Genomic DNA, 18,336 nt, shown 5'->3' with positions numbered 1-18,336 from the left:
GAGCAATGCAGTGTAGAGCATCATTTCCAAAATGTGGCAGGACCCCCACAAACACCCTCCCAGAAAAAAAAAGAAACCCCTCTGAAAATCAAATCTCTTGTGAGTTTATTTTGCCATGGCACGTTCTTATTCAGCGCCACATAAACCAAGACTACAGGTCATTACAAAATAATATAACATAAAATCAGACGTTTATGGTGTCATATCACATCGGACAAGCATCGTTTGGTGTGAGCGGCATCGGCACATTTCAAGGTCAGGAAAAGTGAAACGGGAAAGTCTAGCTAAAAAAGACAAAAGCATCCAGTAATATCACTCAAAGCATGTGGCTGCAATATGCAACATACAGTATTTATTGTGTTCAGAGTCCAATGCCCTCTAAAGGAGATCATGTCAAGTCACACAATTATCAAAAATAAGTTACAAAAAGATGAACCAGTGGAATACATGAAAACAGTGATGGCTGTGGTCAGTTTAAACAGGAGAGAAATACATCTTATTGCACCTTTGACACCTTCATGAGAAATACTGGACTAAAATATCAAACTAAAAAGTGAGAACAAATGGAATGTAGAATATAACAAAACGGTATACAAAGTTTAAAAAAAATAAAATAAAAAGGCAGAGCATCAAACATTAATTTCACTGAACAGCATCAGAATGCCCTTTGCAGCGGCGGTCAAACTAACATGTCTGGCCGTGACTATATTGCCATCTGCAAATATATTAACATGACAGTTGCACTTTCAGTGGTTTCTTGTAGTTTATTCGAGAAGCATGTGTGTGCATGTCCACAAACTTCCAGATGCAAAGCGTGAAAACTGCTGACGGTAAGGAACAAACATGACGGTGTCCAGTGTCTGGAAAAACAAGAATGGACTGAACTTTGAAGGCAGAATATTCAAACTTTTGACATGTTCACAATCTAAGATCTTAAAACCAATTTTTTCACATCAATAAGAAATTAGGTGGTTTCATTTCTTTCTAGATTTGAGGTAATTAAAACGGAAGTTTAAAAACAATATACATAAACTTGGAGTCTCAGTCAACTCTTGTATTTCTTGCTACTTTGAGAAATGGTTTATCTTGTTAATATCCAATGGCGCTAATTTAGTAATTATGTGGCTGACAACTCCCAAAAACCTGGGGCCCACACATTTTAGGTATCACCATGGTGACCAGTGGGAATCTGGATGTGTTTATACTTGAACAGGAAGCGGATGGTTGGGGATTTGCAGCCTTAGAAATCTGGGAAGCAATTACGGACGACTGACTGCAGATGTTTATATGTCAAACCAGTGACCATCAGTTTGTTCCACTCTGCAGCAAACAAGTTTCACGCATTTGGTTACCGAGTTGAACACAAATTAGGGTCCAGTGATGAAGAGGGGGATTACTGCAGCCGCACATATGCTGCATTAGCATCCACTTTAAAGCACAAAAGCACAGAATAATGAAGGCAGTCAGCTTCAGCCTTAAAACCTGAGCCTGAATATACAGTTTTTTTTATTAACGGAAAGAAAGAAAACTAAACTTAATCAATGGTGAATTTCTAAGATGGTATAAAAAGCTACACTATATCAAACAATATGAATACAAAATAAAGAAACCAAATCATCATCATAAATAAAAGCTATGGCATGTTTCAATGGAATCATATTCAAGTAATCTTGATAAAGTCCCTGAAAGTGGTTCATGTAAACATCGGAGTCATCAACACAGACACGGAACCAACAGTTCTTAAAAGGCAGCAGCAATTCATATGTACAACAAACAACCAACGTCCGTGTCTCCTTCACCATGCTGGTCCAATCACATCATCTTGTGTTTCACTCTGAGTAGTGCTGCAGAAATTAAAACTTTAGTATGAAAAGGCCTGCAGCTGTGAGAGCGCCACTTCTTCACCTGCATGTGAGAAGGCTCTCCGACAGGGCTGGACTTTGGGGATGAAACACACAGATGACGACGAAGAAGAGGGAGGAAGAAAAAGAAAAAAAAGCAGAAGAGCGCAGGCCTGTTTGAACTGTGGACTTCACCTGCTGTGCACAGAACAATGAACTCTTAGTTCCCTCTGAGGTCTTATGTTGTGAGGAATTCCCAAGAGGCCCTTCAACTCATTACATTAATATTAGCTGATTTTAAAGAAAACAAAAAAAATTCCAATGACAGAATCTTTTACCCTTTTACTCTGCGACAAACCTCTATTTTTCTCCCATCTCTCTAAGAAAGATTTTTTTTAAAGAAAAAAGAATTAAAAAAAAAAAAAAAAAAACTACTTTGCCTATGAAATGAGATACATTTTTGGGATTCAAAATTAAAAATAAAAAAAATAAAAATCAAGCAGCAAGATATACTTATCACATATTTCGTGTTCTGTGCACTTCTATAATTGGCTCAGCGTTCATACACGACTGAGAACAGGCACTGAATGAGGTGGGTGTTGGATCACACGGCTGCTTTCATCTCATTCACAGTGATGACAGTCTCATAATAAAACGATTCTTTAAACTCAGTTCCAAATACGGCAGTATCACTTCTGCAGTGCCTCAGTATTTCATCTGAGGCAGTAGAGCATTTGTCACGTCAGTGTGATGACTTCTACTGGGTCCGTCTTGCCTTTGGACCTCTGCTTACGTTTGAGGCGTCTCTTTGAGAGGGACGGGGGTGCGGGACAGGGAGAAGCTGTTGCAGTGGCGACGGAGAGAGAGATGAGGTCTGTCAGTGGATATTTTGGGATAGGGAAGTGGCGCGGAAGCATTGCAGTTGACTCCCGCAGGGCGTTGGGGTCTCTCTCCGTCTCCTGGCGTCACCTGTCAAAACAGCCGGCTGCAAACGTGTGATGCGCCCCCAGGTAGCCCCCAGTGTAAGCCATGCTCAGACAGTGTCGTGGTTCTCCAGCAAGTGCCATCTGCACTGAGAGGGGGCCCGGGAGTGGCAGCGCACGAGCCCCTGGTGCGAGACCTGAGGTTAAGCTTGAGTAGGAAGGGAACGTTCCTCCAGGAGTGATAGCAGGAGCCCCAGTTAGAAGACCCATCCTGTGGGTCTGAAGGAAGTCCTGAGACATGTTCACCACGGAGCCCAAAGCCTGGGAGTCAGCTAGTGCTTGCAGATGGGACAGGGATGGGGAATGCTGGGAAAGGTGTGGAAACCCATCTGGCGGATAAAGCAGCTGTGGTGTGGATGAGGTGGAGGAGGAGGAGGCTGGTCGCTGGATGGCTGAAACTGGAGAGAGGTGAGAAGTCTGGGACTGCAGAGACGAGGGCCGATGAGGGGGGGTGGATTTGGTTTTATTGGCCTCCTTCACGTCGTTGTCATGAGCTCTGTCATTATCACAACAAAGAAAAAAGGATAAAATAAGTAATGAATGCAAGTCCTACAGTGGGGAATCACAACTACACCATAATTGCTGTGTATGGAGACTGTTAGGCCCCGTTTACACGGAGCAAAAACTGAGGCGTTTTTTGATGCGTTTTGGCCGTTCGTTTACACGAAAACGGAGCTCAAAGTCACCAAAAACGATCATTTCTGAAAACTCCGGCCAAAGTGGAGATTTTCAAAAACTCAGTTTTCACGTTTGCGTCTAAACAGAGGAAAACGGAGATTTAGGCTTCAGAACGTCACATTATGCAACAGAAACGTCACCAGCGTCATGTGTGCGACCTGTGTTTACAATTAGTTTGGCCACCGTCAATATTTTCTTGTATTTTACCTGTTTTATATTCTAAAGTCACACTTAAAAGTAACTCCACTTCTCTGTCACTCCAAACGAAAGACTCTCGTTCCGTCTTGGAAGTAAAGCCTGAATTATGGTCCCGCGTTAGATCGATGCAGAGCCTACAGCGTAGGGTACGCTGCGATGCGCGCCGTACGGTGTGCGTCGCCGCGTACCCTACGCCGTAAGCTCTGCGTTGGTGTAACGCAGAACCATAAATCAGCCTTAACTGGAAGTTACACGTGTCATTTGTTGATGTTTTTTCCAGGATTCTGATTTGCTGGCATGACGTTAACAGCCTATTTATGCGGATTCGTGTAAACGAAGAGATTTTGAAAACGATCTTGTGTAAACGATGGAATTTTCCAAACGTAGAGGGGGAAATATCCGTTTTTGTAAATACCCGGCTATGTGTAAACGGGGCCTCAGTCACAAAGTAAAAGCTGCATGTAGAAAAAGACAGCTACTCAGATTGATGTTCGCTCCATTAACAGAAGCAAACATCCCTCAGTACCAAGTATTTTGACTCTCACATTATTAATGTGGACATATTCAAACACAACTGAAACACTGAGGATATTTGCAAACTAATTATAGTTGCTAAAATGCACAGCTCTGAGGCCACCAGTCACAATTATCTGATGGACAGGTTCTATCAGATCATACAAATTGGAAACCTCTACTAATTACAGCAACAGGCATCTTATAATCCAGAGCCATGCCAATCAAAGTTACAGAAATGGTATCTAAATTCAATCCATCTGGAGCTGACCATCAAACAAGTGTCCCTCCCTTCACAACCTGTTTTCTCTACTTGTGTGCGTGTGTCGGTGTGTCCCTTACAGCAACATGAGTTCAATGCACTGGGTGAGGTGGTCCCACGTATATCCCGTTAGGAGATGCAAGGCCGTCGTCCAGCTCGGGGAAATCTGAAGGCAAATACGTGATGCAGCCACACATGCAGCTGCAACCTGGGATGGTCGGAAACTCAGAAAGGAATGGTCTGCAAGAACAAAAGAGTCTGATCAGTGATTTAATCAGATATCTACAATATAAAAAAATCAACCACTTTACGCCTGAAAGCTGTGGGACAATGTTAAATCCAAGTCTCAATCCTCTTTGTGAACTTACCCTGTAGTGACACCTCCAAGAAGTAGTGAGTGTATTTGTCCATGAAAGCCTTGGTCTTGGAGAGGGAAGACAGTGGCCAACCGTTGTAAAGGTCGCCCTCCTGCACTGCGGCATGGAGGTAGTAGTCAATAAAGTGGGCGGGCGTGGGCATGCACAGATTCCAGCCGAAAGTCTCCAGCAGCAGAAGCTCCATTTTGATCAGATCTCTCTTGTTGAGAACAAGGTTCAGGCTGCACATGAAGCCAAGGGAGTTCAGCTGCTCCAGTTTGGGAACCCGGTCCTCCTTCTCCTCAAACTTACCTGGAAAGAATCAAAGATAAAATTGAAGACCGATGAATAATTTCTTCGGTGCCCCTGAGCCACAGAGATGGAATATGCACCTCAGATATTGTAGAAAACGAAAATTACAGACATGCAATTAAAAAAAAAAAAGATTTTTTTATTACTATAAATTGAAAAAGAGCGCATTAATAAAGCAAGATACAGTCTTTAACATGTACAATTGTAGCAGAATTAACAGAACTAAAACCATCAACAGATAAAGCAAACAAACAGGGTACTAAAACCAATTAATTTTGATAATTATGTTCAAACAAAAGGAAAATAAATCCCAGTCCATAGAGCAGAAGGCTAAGCAGTGCATCGGTTTTATTGTTAAAAAACAAAAAGGGTCATTGTATTTTCTTCTTTTTTGTGTGGGGGGCGGGGCGCTGTAGATTATAATATGAAGGATTAACATACATATATTTCCCGGCATTTCAAACTTTAATAGATTAGTAAAAATGAATGGAACAACTGGTAAAGACCTTGACTTCTTATATCTACATCTTACTTGAACGTTCAGACATCTATTGTGGGATTTAGTGAGTGGTTTTATTCAAGTGATTATCTTGTGCAACAGGTTTTGATCAGCTTTAAAAGCAGCTTACTCAAAACACAACAACTGACGACAAAGTATCAGAAATTAAGTTGAATATTTCTGAACATCTGGCCACAACACAAAGCCATTATACTGAGAAGAGAAAGAAGGAAAAGAAGGCCCTCTTCCTGTGGATTATAAAAGCCTCACACTTTCCATGAAAAACAGCCATCAGCTTGATCCCTAACGTTTCAGTATCTCTCCTTCAGCCAAGAACTACTCAGACATCAGAGCAGCGTCATTATGGCAAGCCCCCTCCCCATCCAAAGACGTACTCTTTTCCATAGCAACAACCCTGAGGCCTCATGGGCCCATGTGACCAATGAAGAGGGGTGTTTCTGCCTTTAATCCAGGGTTCCAAGAGGCCTCGCTCAAACATTAAGAATGAGGGTGAAGAGGGTGTCAGATTACTCTGATACCGATTTCTCTGTAACGTTCTGCGGCTTGAACTACAGAAAGCTTTAAATAAATAAATACAACTATATCATGAAACGGGATTAGATTTGAGCTTCATACGTATAACTCAGAATAAGAATAATAGATATAAATCAATGGATTCAAATTTTTATAAAGGATTACTTTGAATACATTTGACAATATTTCTTTTTAACACTTACAACCAACTGCACTCCTATGGGGACCTCTTTATAGACGAATGATAAAGGAACAAAACACTGAAGGAATAAAGTGTCTTCTAAAGAGGCCCTAAAATTAAGACTTAACTGCATAAGTCATTTCAGCTCCACTGTATGTGCCAATTATGCTTGGAAAATGCATACAATTGATCTAAATGCACTAAAGTAAATAACTTCTTCTTAAAATATATATAAAACTGGTTACATAGATACATTAGCTCAATTAAAATGCCATCACTCTTTAAAACAACAATGCTGCAGCCTACTGCTCAAGTCTTTCTTTATGAATAAAGTAGAGTTATTTTGCATTACATCTCTTTTAGGATTAAAAAGTTATGCATCGAGCTGGGTACCACAAAAACTTTGAGTTGGGTTAATCTTCTAATCTAAAACCATGGCAACCAAATCGGGGTTTAGACATTATTGGGCTATAGTTAGAAGTGAACACTCCCTACAGTAACAACTCTGACTTGAAACAGCTTCAGCCATTGTCACCGCCTTTGATGCACTTCATTTATCCCTTTATGTCCATGTCTAGCAGAGCGTCTTCCTGCAGAGTGCGAGTTTTATCACTGATGTTGTGACCCATCATTAAGCAAGGAAGGAGGACGACTGAAGGGGGGGTGGCCCAGTGTGCCAGGAGGTGGGGGTGAGGGAGTAATTAGCAGAGAGGCAGTAATGGCGTCTCACCAGCAAAACAGGAAGCACAATGAGGAACAGAGCTTTTTACTGCCACCACAGCTTGGTCTGTAACCCCGTCTACACTTGTCCCATTCTCAGTGCTCTGTCCTCTACCAGACTGCTATGTCCACACAGACGCTGCCGTAAAAAGCCATCAATGCCCCCAATCTCTGCACATCACCATCCTCTTTGATCTTGAGACACATAGCGAGAGTCAATCTCCTTATTGTGCTCTGTCATTATTACTGCGGTTTACAACTTCGGGTCTTCCAGACGGACGAGAAACATGGATGCTGAAGCGCTTTAAGAACAAGCCAAGAATATGCCACTTTGGGAACATACAGACTGTGTGCCGAAGCAGGATACGGTCATGTCAGTGAGAGGTACTGGGCTGCAAACTATGCATCCATTTTTTTTCATTTATTTATTTATTTTTTTTTTTTTTTAAAAAAAAGGTTTAATTTGGACAGTGTCAATTTTTGTTTATTATGACTGCACCTCATTAACCATGTATTATTCAGTTGACTATTAAGACTGGGAACAAATCAAACTGTTTGGAGTCAGTCAAAACTGTTTGATATCCATCTCTATAACCACTTTGAGCTTTGACATCACTTCATCTGCTTTAAAATATTCTAGTTTGTCAAACGGAGCAAATCACCTACTCGTTAAGGCTCCAAAAATCCACCTTTATTAAGCGGTGGAACCCTGTCATAGCTTTATTAATACAATGAGGTCTATTACCCAATGTTGCTCGGCCCACCTGCCTAATTCTTACTTTATTCCCTCTATACACATATTTTATACACATGCCAATTTTTCCTAGAGTAAATATGGTGTCTGCTTTTCTATACACACCGTTGTACCTTGGAGTGCACAATTAGTATTGACTTTACTCTTCTTTTTTTTTTAAATTTATGGGTTTGTTATTATATACGTATATTTTGGAGTGAATAATTGTGTTGTTTTCTCTTGTTTTATTTGCTTAATACTTAAGTATAATGTGTACAAATGTTGTATGCAGCTGAAAAAGGGAAAAAGAAAGAAGAAAATGTATGTGGTGTATTGTTGTTGAAAACTAAATAAAAATTAAGTTCCAAAAAAAAAAAAAAATATTCTAGTTTGTCCAATACTGGCAGGTGCAGCACCGCTACCTCACAAGAAAATTCACCTCACAAACCTGATTTTGACATTTATCTAACAGACTTGGATTTCAATATTTGATAGATTTCTTCCCCCCACACTTACAATGCTGCAACAAGTCCAAACAACAGCATCTTCAATCTGTTAACCGATTGATAAGTGCATATCTGAATGCAGCCTGAGATGGTGCATTCCTCTCTCAGAGTTCAGCCGGCCTGGAATGCAGGCAGCTCACTGATCCTATCTGTCAGCAGGAAGAGACGAGACAGTTGAAAGGTAAGAAAATAAACTTCCTTTTTCATCTTCAACAAACTACTTGAGCACAGCTCAGAAAGGTGATGGGAATGAGAAGAGGTTGAGTAAACAGACCGCAGACAGGAGGTCATGAGGAGGTAAAGCCAGGATGCAAGGCCTCCTCCCAGGTGTGTCGTTTATTCGAGTAGGTGGAGGAGCAGGAGAAGGGTTTTAGGTGACAGCATTTGTTTACGAAACTTGAGAAATCTACAAAATCGGACAAAATTCTTCACCTTTGAAAACCAGAAGAACCAAAATCAGCCTAAGGAAGGAAGAAAAGACAAAACAAAACTTGGGAGCACTTTTTAAAGAAATAAAAGGAAAAGACTGACTAATGGACCCTCAGAGCTCGTTCCTAACGAAATGAAAACAAGAGCACTGAGAACAATAGTACCACATCTGGCTCCTTTTTTCCCCCACATCTCTACACCACTAATCGGTCACAGTGTGAAATAGATTTCAGTGCACAAAGTTCAGGTTTCAGATAATTTGTACATAATGGATGATACAGAAATTCCTATCAGATATCAAAGATGTGTTCTCGGGCCTTTCTTAAAGCATTATCTTTCAGAATGAGTTTAAAAATACTATTCTGAAGAAATGCTGCAGAGAAACATTGGATGAATAATTATTTAGTAACGAAGAAACTCTTAAAATCTACTGTAAAAGCGTATGTCACCTCTTAAACTACAAGGTGGATTTGGCAGAAAATACATAACTGCCTTTTAACCCGTGGCAAGCTGTGCACAAAAAAAGCAGGGGTGTGAAGTGAGTGAAATTATATAGTAAAACACAGATACTTTAGAGGTTACACAGGGGCATGACCTCAGTAATCTCCAACTTATTCAGGCTCAATTTTATATTCTGATTTAACCACCTGCTGCAGCTACATTATATACGTGTCAAACATGCAAAGCTGGAACAGAGCTTCACATTAACACACCTACAAAACTACACAGATACATTTTCCAAATAGGATTTAGTATCCCCAATCACCTAAGCAACAATTTCAAGCAAAGAAGAAAATTACACTCACAAGTAATCTTCCAATTCTGCCACATCCTGACTTGATAGAGATTAACAAATATCTTCTACTCTTCTTTTATTTGCAGGTCCACCTCTCATCGCGAGTGGGAAATTGGTCACAGCTCCATCATGAATCTTTGTGTCTAAACCCCGGGTCCTGGTGGCTCTCACAATGTGGGCCCGAGCTGACCTTTGACCCACATTGGTGAATGCTCTGGTGACCAGGGAGAATCCTAGAAACCCCTGCATATATGCATGTCAGAATCGGGCTGGGGGGGTTGTTATTCAGTGAAGATGTATGGTGCCTTGCCCTGCGAGTCGTGACATGGGAGTGTGTGGGCAAACATGTCTCAGACACAACACAAGACTGTGATATTGCAACTAGATCAAGAGTACTGCTAAGAACTAATGAAAATTGCAATTAAACCAATCTCCACATAATGTATTTAATTGTCAGAGCTCCACATGACCACAGCTCTAACAGAATTACTGTCAAACCTCTCAACCTGGATGAAGGGGAAGTCGTTTCCCTATTAAACTACATTCAGGACACCATGCTGGGTAGCTCAGTTGCAGCATGTCCCATTTTGCAGGCCACCACCTCTCTGTTCTTCTACCCTGTTTAACATCAGCCGCCAATCTTCCTTTGAAGTAGCGCTCCACTCATTTCCCAATCCTCCCCTCCGGGTTGTGGGGCGGCTGCTTTAACAGGCCGCCTTGTCCCGGGACTGGCTCACTCTGCTCGACCCTGACAAGGTGAGAGAACGAGGAGGAAACTGAGCCGGCAGCAGACGGTAAACGGACACCACCAAAACCCTTTTAAATAGCCGCGTGGCGGTAGCATGGGTGCTCTCCCCTTTTGAAGACTCTCCGGCGGGTTACACTTCAAGGTGGATCTTTAATGAGGTTGACTGCAGGAAAAAGAATCCATAGGTTTATCACATGGTTGTCATGGCAACCATGTCCACTTATAGTAACGGTGGCACATGCGGAGTTTACCACATACACACACACACAAACGCACGCTTGCTTGCTTGCTCACACAACAACCTCCACGCCTTAGAGAGCGCTCCCCTCCCCCTCTCCCCGCCAGGGAAGGGGCTGGCTGGCTGTCCTGCTTGCGTTGACTGGCTTTTGTTTGAGGCCTGACTCGGAGAGCATATGGCAGGTGCCCCTCAAAACAGTTCTCCCCAACCCCCGGGCTTCGGAGCCCATGTATGTGCAATCTGTAGCCAAACACGACTGAGCTTCATGCACGCACATGTTTGGGAAAGATGTTTTTCTTTTAGTATTTTTGTTGTTGTTTTCATCTGGCAGGAAACCCCTTCACTCAATCAGGCTCATTCACCAAACATGCTATTCAAATTCAGCAAAAACTTGCTAGAGATGCCACACACACCAGTGAGCACCTGTTAGAAGTCAGTAAAAAAAATACACAAATAAGCTATACAAAATATAAGCACTATCACAACGAGATGTCCATAACATTTATCTTTTTTTTCTGTAGGAACAAACAGCAAAGAGACATTACTCATATCATTTATAACAGTTGTAGTATCCAGAGATTTGTCTTTGCCTCAAAATGCCAGAAAGACTGATGTGATCACAGCAGGACTCCGTGGAGGGAAACACAATACAAACTCTGTGGCTGCGGATCGACTTTCAAATGCTGATCTCCTGAAACACTCACAGCTCGTCACCAGGAGTCGGGTGTCTCTAATTAATGGAGCTCTAAAGTTACATGTTAAAACAAATGCCCCACAGTCAAAAACACTAAAATCATTTAAAAAAAAAATTAAAAAAAAATAAAAATCTCACAGTTGTAAAGGAAGAGCAGCTTATCCATAACCAAACACGAGCACACACACAAGAGCCCACAAAAACATACATACAATGGAGTAACAGGATTAAGTAGTTACTGCTGAGAGGCACAAAAGAGGCACAGATTAATTAACCAAGTGCAGAAGCCAGGAAAGTTGAAAGAAAGACAATTGTGTGCGTCAAAGGGAAGCAGTGAGATGGGAGGTTGTTCAATAACTAGGCCAGATTCCAAAGCACCTCAAGACTGATGAAAACCCAAGTCAACTTTGAATCAAACACCCTTTCAAGTCTTCATCAATCATGACAGAGACTCCCCTGAGAGATGGAGGAGTCTGATGCAGGAGAACAGAGAGGAGAGCCCCAGTAACTGCACGCTGCAATCAAAAGATATAATAAAAAGAAAGGGGGAAAAAGATTAATCTATTAGAGACTCAAAGAATAACCCCTGTCAGGTTGGAATGATAATACTTACTGTACTGCACTAAATGAGAAAACTTGAAAAGCTATTTCTGACTCTCATGGGACTGTTTTCAGATAAAACCTCTTATGTTTCAAATCACACCAGAGATTTCTGACTCAATGAAGATGGCTTGTACGCCTCTATACACACACACACAGAAAAATCTCTCCCAAATGAACAAGCCCTTTTCTAGACTTCTTTTTAATAGCATCATTAGTCTAATTATCCACGATGCCAAAGGCTGCAATAATGCATGGCAACCCATACAGTCAGTTAATCACTAGACTGGCATAGAGACACAGCTATACAAACTACACCAACATCAGCGGGAAACAGTGATTAACATCACAAGAAACATCAAGATTTCACAGCAAACAGGCCCTCTGGCTGCAAATCAAACTACTCCTCTTATGTTGTGAAGGGATGCAACCGGAGCCACAGAACACCACTTGCATCGATGCAAACGGATATTTTCCTACAGGTTTTGAGCAAAGGTCTGTGCTAGGTCTCTAGCACAGACTAATAAGATGTAGCAAGTTATTGTTATACATCTATAGAGGTTTGGATCTGCTGACAGTAAAATGAGTGATTTCAAAGACTAAAAATATTTATTACAAAAATCACCCTTTTAATCTAAAGCCATTGTAACTGTCAGTTAGAGATAAAGTGTGACACATGACCGGCAGCCGAAGAGATTATATTACAGCCAAAATCAAAAGGCAAAGATAAAGTTCTGCACACATCAGCATAATACTTGACCGTTATTTCTCATACCGCGACACATCCATTTAATCCTATTTAGACACGTTTTTGAGAAACCAGCAATGAATAACATATACAGCTGTGATCAGTGGATTCAAAGTATTCAAGAGTGGGTGATAGGAAAAAAGAAGAAAAAAAACAATGGTCCCTTGAGTCTCACTTTAGCCTTGTAGCAGGAAGTGCTTTGTACCATCTGTACATAAACCACAACCTCTTTCAGAGCAACAGATCTTCGTCGAATCTCTTGTGTATTTACGGATGAAACAAAAGCTATTGTTTTTCAAGATGAAAGCACAAACCCGTCCAAACCTGCTTGACTTTTCTGAATCTAAAATAACGCTGTTAAAAAGATATGGTCTCTCTGTAAACGCTAAGCAAAATAAAAGAAGAATGCAGCTGTAATTAAGGAAGGTGATGAAAGATGACTTCTGAACTTACTAGCTAGGAGCAAACAGGAGAGGGCAATGACGTAGAGCTGCTTGACAGCCACATCGTAGTGGTCCATGAACAAGTCCAGCAGGTAGACGGCCAGATGACGTGCTGTAGGACACAGCTGATAGCGGTTACTTAGAATAGCCAACAGGTCCGCAAAGTATCGTCTCATGCCAATCTGTGGAGAGTGGGCCCGGTAGACCGGCAGCTTCAGCTCCTGGAGATGCAAGAGAAGAGATATAAGAGATATGTAAACCATGGGGGGGTGTGGGGAGGTTGAAGAATATGCATAATAATAGTAGCCATGCATGTTTCCAGCTGACTGAGTTTAACTCATCTGGTTGAGTTGATGTGAGTCCAAAATAGTCATAAAAACAGAGAACGTCAAGATGATAATGAAACTGTTTCAGAATAATTTGGCCTCATTGCATTGAATCAGTTTCTGCAGAGAACTGGAGCTAATTTGGGTCATTGCAGGGGTCTCTGAACAATGGGGTGGGGGGGTGTGTGTGTAGTTTGGGGAGGGGGTGGTCTTCCTCTAGTAGACTTCAGCAGCAGATAGGATTAGGTTTCACCCCTAACACTTCTCCTATTCATGTTCAATTAGCTGTATTTGTTTCAAAGTGGAGAGCAGACACTCAGGGAGACATTAGCACAAAATCAGCCTTTGGTATCTTATTAAGCAACTAAAAAAAGAAAAATTACAAGGTTCTATCTTTGAAATTTGACCCATGAGCAAAAGACATTCAAAACTGCATGTAAACTAAGGCCATTTTCTTTTTTCATTTTAAGCCACTTACACACAAATATATTTCAAAAATATGTTGCTTTCTATAAATTAGACTAAAAACAACAGGCTGGGGATTTAACGAGAGATCATGGATTGGTAGATTAATCTCCTTAGGGTCTGCGAGGGGTCGTTAAAATAAAATAAAATTAAAAAAAACAGTAAACCTTCACATGTCAAGACTATTAAGAAACATCCTATAATGTCGGAAATCTTGAAAAAGTATACATGGGTTTTAAAATTTATATACCTTCAAATAGCCCAGATTAGCCCCCAAAACATTCATCTCGCATATTAATTGCAGTGCGATTCTCAGATTTGGAAGCTGGAAAATGTTTAAATAATCAAGAACATAAACTGTAAATGGAAGTGTTTCAGTATTGATAATGAAAAAATTAGTAGTTGCACGCCAAACACACGCCAGAAAAAAATGTTATAGTCAGTACAATTTGCTTCAGAGGAAAAACTACCAACACTGTCAGGGTTACTCAAACTCTCAAGGATTTATTTTGAGCACAACTACAAAAACAGCAATGCTCAGACTGACACTTCAATGGAATCCAAAAATAAACAAGTAACCCCCCCACCCCATATCAACCTATAGCAGCACCACCCCCGGTTCTGCGACCCACCATATCAACCTATCCTCCCGCTGCTTCTGCCTCTGGTCCATCTGTCTGTCTGGGGGTACAAGGGCAGGAGGAGGAGGAAGGGGGGTGTAGAAGGGAGGAGGTTTCTGCAGTCTTGTGGGGCTCCGGGGGGGTCTGTGTGGGGTAGAGAGGTGCCTTTGTGGGGGATCCGTAGCATAATTAAGGATTCCACAGCTGCCTACTGATTTGCATGTCTGATAATTTGCCACATGCTACACACCACCGCTATCTCCCACATCAGGGCATTATCACTGCAGCAAACGTCATTAAAGCTGGCTGAAACAGTGGGGGTGCAGGCGCCATGCCGGAGATCTCAACGCTGTGTATGATACAGACTTGCTCACTCTTTTCTACTGCAAATTCAATGCATTTAGAAATTACACGTTCCTGAAAATATCCAGCAACCTCCACTCATCATTGCGTTCTTCTTCATGGCTGACTTAAAAAAGCTCTTTCTTGACCTCAATGTGAAAGGTAATCAATTTACAATTGTGAAAAAAACAATCAGCCAATGTTGAAAAAACAACCATTAATATTACTTATAATTGCAGTCTTAAATCAGGTTGTTCTTAGAGCAAACTTGTAGAAAACATTTAAAGTTTTAATTGGATTATTCATTAAAAAATAAAAGTAAATAATATAAATTAAATTTAATCTATATTCCTTACAGTACCCTTTGCCAAACTAAACTTAAATTTCATGTTTTCAGCTATTTGCTTTCAATTGAAAAAAATGCTGCATAAATCAAATAAACCTTAATTTAACCTTTTTTTTCCCCATCTACAAGAGTTCCAAGATAACTGTCATTATGAGTACAAGATAAGTTGTACAAGTACAAGATCACTACTATGAAAATCCCATTTACAATAAAGGTATTAAATGGTTGTAAGGAAAGCGCACACAAGTCTTTCAGTATCTTAATGCATCATGAGTTACTCAAAAGGGAAAATCCCAATGAAGAGCAGCTTGCTCGCTCACCGAGTTAGTTAAAAAAAAACAAAAAAAAAAAAACAGGCAGGTTTTACAGTCAGCTGTAAGACAAATATAAACCACGTTGCGTCTAAATAAACACTGGTGTGTCCTTTTTAATTTTAGGTCTCACACAATCTCCATTTACAATAAGGGTATTGTAAAGTACTTCACACCCTAATGTGGGGAAGCTGTTGCTCGAGGCATCCACAGAAATACTGATATAGGGCAATCAAATGCTAACATTAGACCAACAGTGGAACTCACTCTCAGAGTAGATGGGAAAAACGTGGGTGTTAGTAATTTCCAGTTAAGTGCGGAGACTTACTGACAACTTATCAGTTCAGTTCTCTGTCAGATACTGTCCAGTACAAGAAACCTGAATCAAACAGGGCTGTGCTTCGCAACATCTGATTTACAATCGGACACACCGCAGCGCTCACCCCACTCATAAACTCAGTCTGGGCGAGCCAAGACGTCTGATACGTCATCATCGAGATCCGTATTAAAACGGGAGGAGAGTCCTGGCTTGAAAATGCCAGTCAAGTGACAGATGTCTCCATTAAAGTGACACATGGGAAGAAATATGATCATAGTTTGAGGTTAATTAAGACATTCCTAATTAATGAGCCTTACCTCATCCATGTAATCGAAATTAAATCTGATTTAAATAGACAACAGGGACAAATTAATTTATTTCCCTTTAGAAATATTTTTGTCCCCATCTTAACACTATGTAGCAGGCTGGGTAATATGTTAAGACACTGCTGATGACTAAAAAGACAGCTTTTATTTTCATCATCAAAATCTTTGTTGGTTCCAAAATTATTTAATGATGTGAAGGTGATAAATTAACGGTTTATCGGTTTTGTGTTCTTTTTTTAAAGCTGCTACTAAAAATGATTTTCGTTAATATTTGGGTAATCTTCAGTTTCTAAAATGCCACCAAACTGCAATTACATTATCCCCATTGTGACTTTTGAAAAGAATGATTGACAAACTAATCCAGGAGTCAAAATGATAAATCCGTTCAAGTACATTGTCAGAATTCCTATTGATTCATCACATTTGTCTGAGCAGCAGTACCTCGATTTTGAGATAATAAACAGTGTTCAGTGACAGAAAAGCAGAAACAAATGGCTTACAGTTCATTTGAAGCAAATGCCAGCAGCAAAAATAATATGGACTTTAACTTTCAACAAAATAAGTCCTCAGAGCCAAACTCACCTTGATGCGCAGGGATTGATGGATATCAGAAGCAAGCTGTCCTTTCCACCACTGCACCTCCCTCTCCATCTTTCCCATTCAGAGAAGGCTTCTTGAATCAACTTTTACCCTTTGGAGACAAGTGTATCCAAAATTATATAAACTTCAGATACTTCAAACAGCAGTGTGCTGGTCTAAAAAGAGATAACTTTCAAATGGACGGTCTAAAGAGACACCTTTGCTGATTAAAAGTATCTGTCTGAGGGCAAGGGTGAAGGTTAAGTTTGTCCTATAAATGTTATAGTTATAATACACTCCAGGTTTGGTTCAACTAGACTGATGGGTAACAAAGTATGGCTATTTCTGACATGAATAATCTCTCAAGAGAGTGTGGTAGTTCTGGTAAAGTTGTTGCTCATTCAACAGCATTGGTCAGCTCCGTCTGCACAGGCCATTTTCTCTGCTGGGGGAATTTAAATGGCCCAGTTAAATGCCCACTCACTCACCCACGCCGTTAAGGTCCAACCATTCACACTGCCTTTTCACAAATCCCACTTTCAGCACGGTTTTTTAAAGAATTACTCCTCAAAGCACACGTTTTAGGTTATCATCACCGACAAAAACAGCGGTCAAACAGTGAAGGCACTACCGACGCAGAGCCTACGGCGTAAAGTACGCGACGACGCACACCGTACGGTGTGCGTCGCCGCGTACCCTACGCCGTAGGCACTGCGTCGATTTAACGCGGACCATAATTCAGGCTTGAGGCGACACAAGTTAACTCAAAAATACTCGCCTCGTTTAGAAACAACAACACAAAAAACATATCAATGTTATAAAACAATGCCGCTTCATTATAAACTCGGCTCCTACAGAACAGCAGCTTGGTGAACTTTAGTCCTCAGTGGTTATTCCATGTGCCACTCACCGCTCCGACGGGAATGACCCTCTTTGTCTCAGTCCCACATCCTGAATGGGAGAACTCCTCTTCGGCTGCAACTTTCAAAGAGACGTCTGGAAGACCCCGGAATCACAAACTTTAAATCCGCTGACACGCTCATTAAAAAGGCAGCCACCGACAAAATCCCTCCGGCTGCGTCGTTTTCTCGCCAAACTGTTCACACTTTTCCACGAGTGAATGTGCCCTGCCGTTTTCTCTCCGGCGGCTCGCTGCAACAAAGTCGCCTCTTCAGCAGCACCAGCTGCTGCTGAGCGAGACGCGAGGAGGCCCGCCTACAACCTGGGACTTGTAGTTTTTACCGGCTCACGGTGGACTACAAACAACAACGGTTAAAGAAGGCTGAAAGTTAATTACTTTTACAAGTTATTATATTATATTATATTATATTATATTATATTATATATTATATTGATTATATTATATATTATATTATGTGTTATATTATATTATATTAATTATATTATATTTTATTTGAAGCAACTTAATTAAACTATGTATTGTAATTCACAATTTCAGTTTCATAAAGAAAGGGACGCTACTTATCTTTATTTACTTTTTTTTTTTACTAATTTATTTATTTTTGGCTGCATTCCTCTCCTTAAAAAAATTGTAGAACACTATCATACCCATACACACCACACATGTGCATACAAGCGCACTCATACACGCACACACCTGATCAAAATCTGTGCAAAAACCTTGACTTTGTAATAAACACACACATATATACATATACATATATATATA

At 40.7% G+C, this 18,336-nt stretch overlaps 1 protein-coding gene across 1 annotated transcript; it reads right to left on the bottom strand.

Moving 5' to 3' along the window:
- Positions 1–2,245: 2,245 nt before the first annotated feature.
- Positions 2,246–17,875, bottom strand: ccnjl (cyclin J-like). The gene is made up of 6 exons (XM_061725117.1): positions 17,557–17,875; positions 16,650–16,758; positions 13,023–13,233; positions 4,844–5,143; positions 4,556–4,715; positions 2,246–3,320 (listed from the first exon to the last, which is right to left on the bottom strand). The coding sequence occupies exons 2-6, from the start codon at positions 16,725–16,727 to the stop codon at positions 2,807–2,809; spliced, it is 1,263 nt and encodes a 420-aa protein (XP_061581101.1). The 5' UTR covers positions 16,728–16,758; positions 17,557–17,875; the 3' UTR covers positions 2,246–2,806.
- Positions 17,876–18,336: the final 461 nt, after the last annotated feature.

Source organism: Cololabis saira, chromosome 7, assembly GCF_033807715.1.
Source record: "Cololabis saira isolate AMF1-May2022 chromosome 7, fColSai1.1, whole genome shotgun sequence".
Taxonomy (NCBI): domain Eukaryota; kingdom Metazoa; phylum Chordata; class Actinopteri; order Beloniformes; family Belonidae; genus Cololabis; species Cololabis saira.
This window is presented reverse-complemented; position numbering and strand designations above follow the sequence as displayed.

What these genes read in the sequence shown, in the direction of transcription:
- ccnjl (XM_061725117.1), bottom strand. Translation starts at nt 16,727, where the DNA reads ATGGGAAAGATGGAGAGGGAGGTGCAGTGGTGGAAAGGACAGCTTGCT. An exon ending in ATCAATCCCTGCGCATCAAG is followed by an intron (nt 13,234 to 16,649) that starts GTGAGTTTGGCT and finishes TTGCATCTCCAG; the next exon opens with GAGCTGAAGCTGCCGGTCTA. An exon ending in CTTGGAGGTGTCACTACAGG is followed by an intron (nt 4,716 to 4,843) that starts GTAAGTTCACAA and finishes TTGTTCTTGCAG; the next exon opens with ACCATTCCTTTCTGAGTTTC.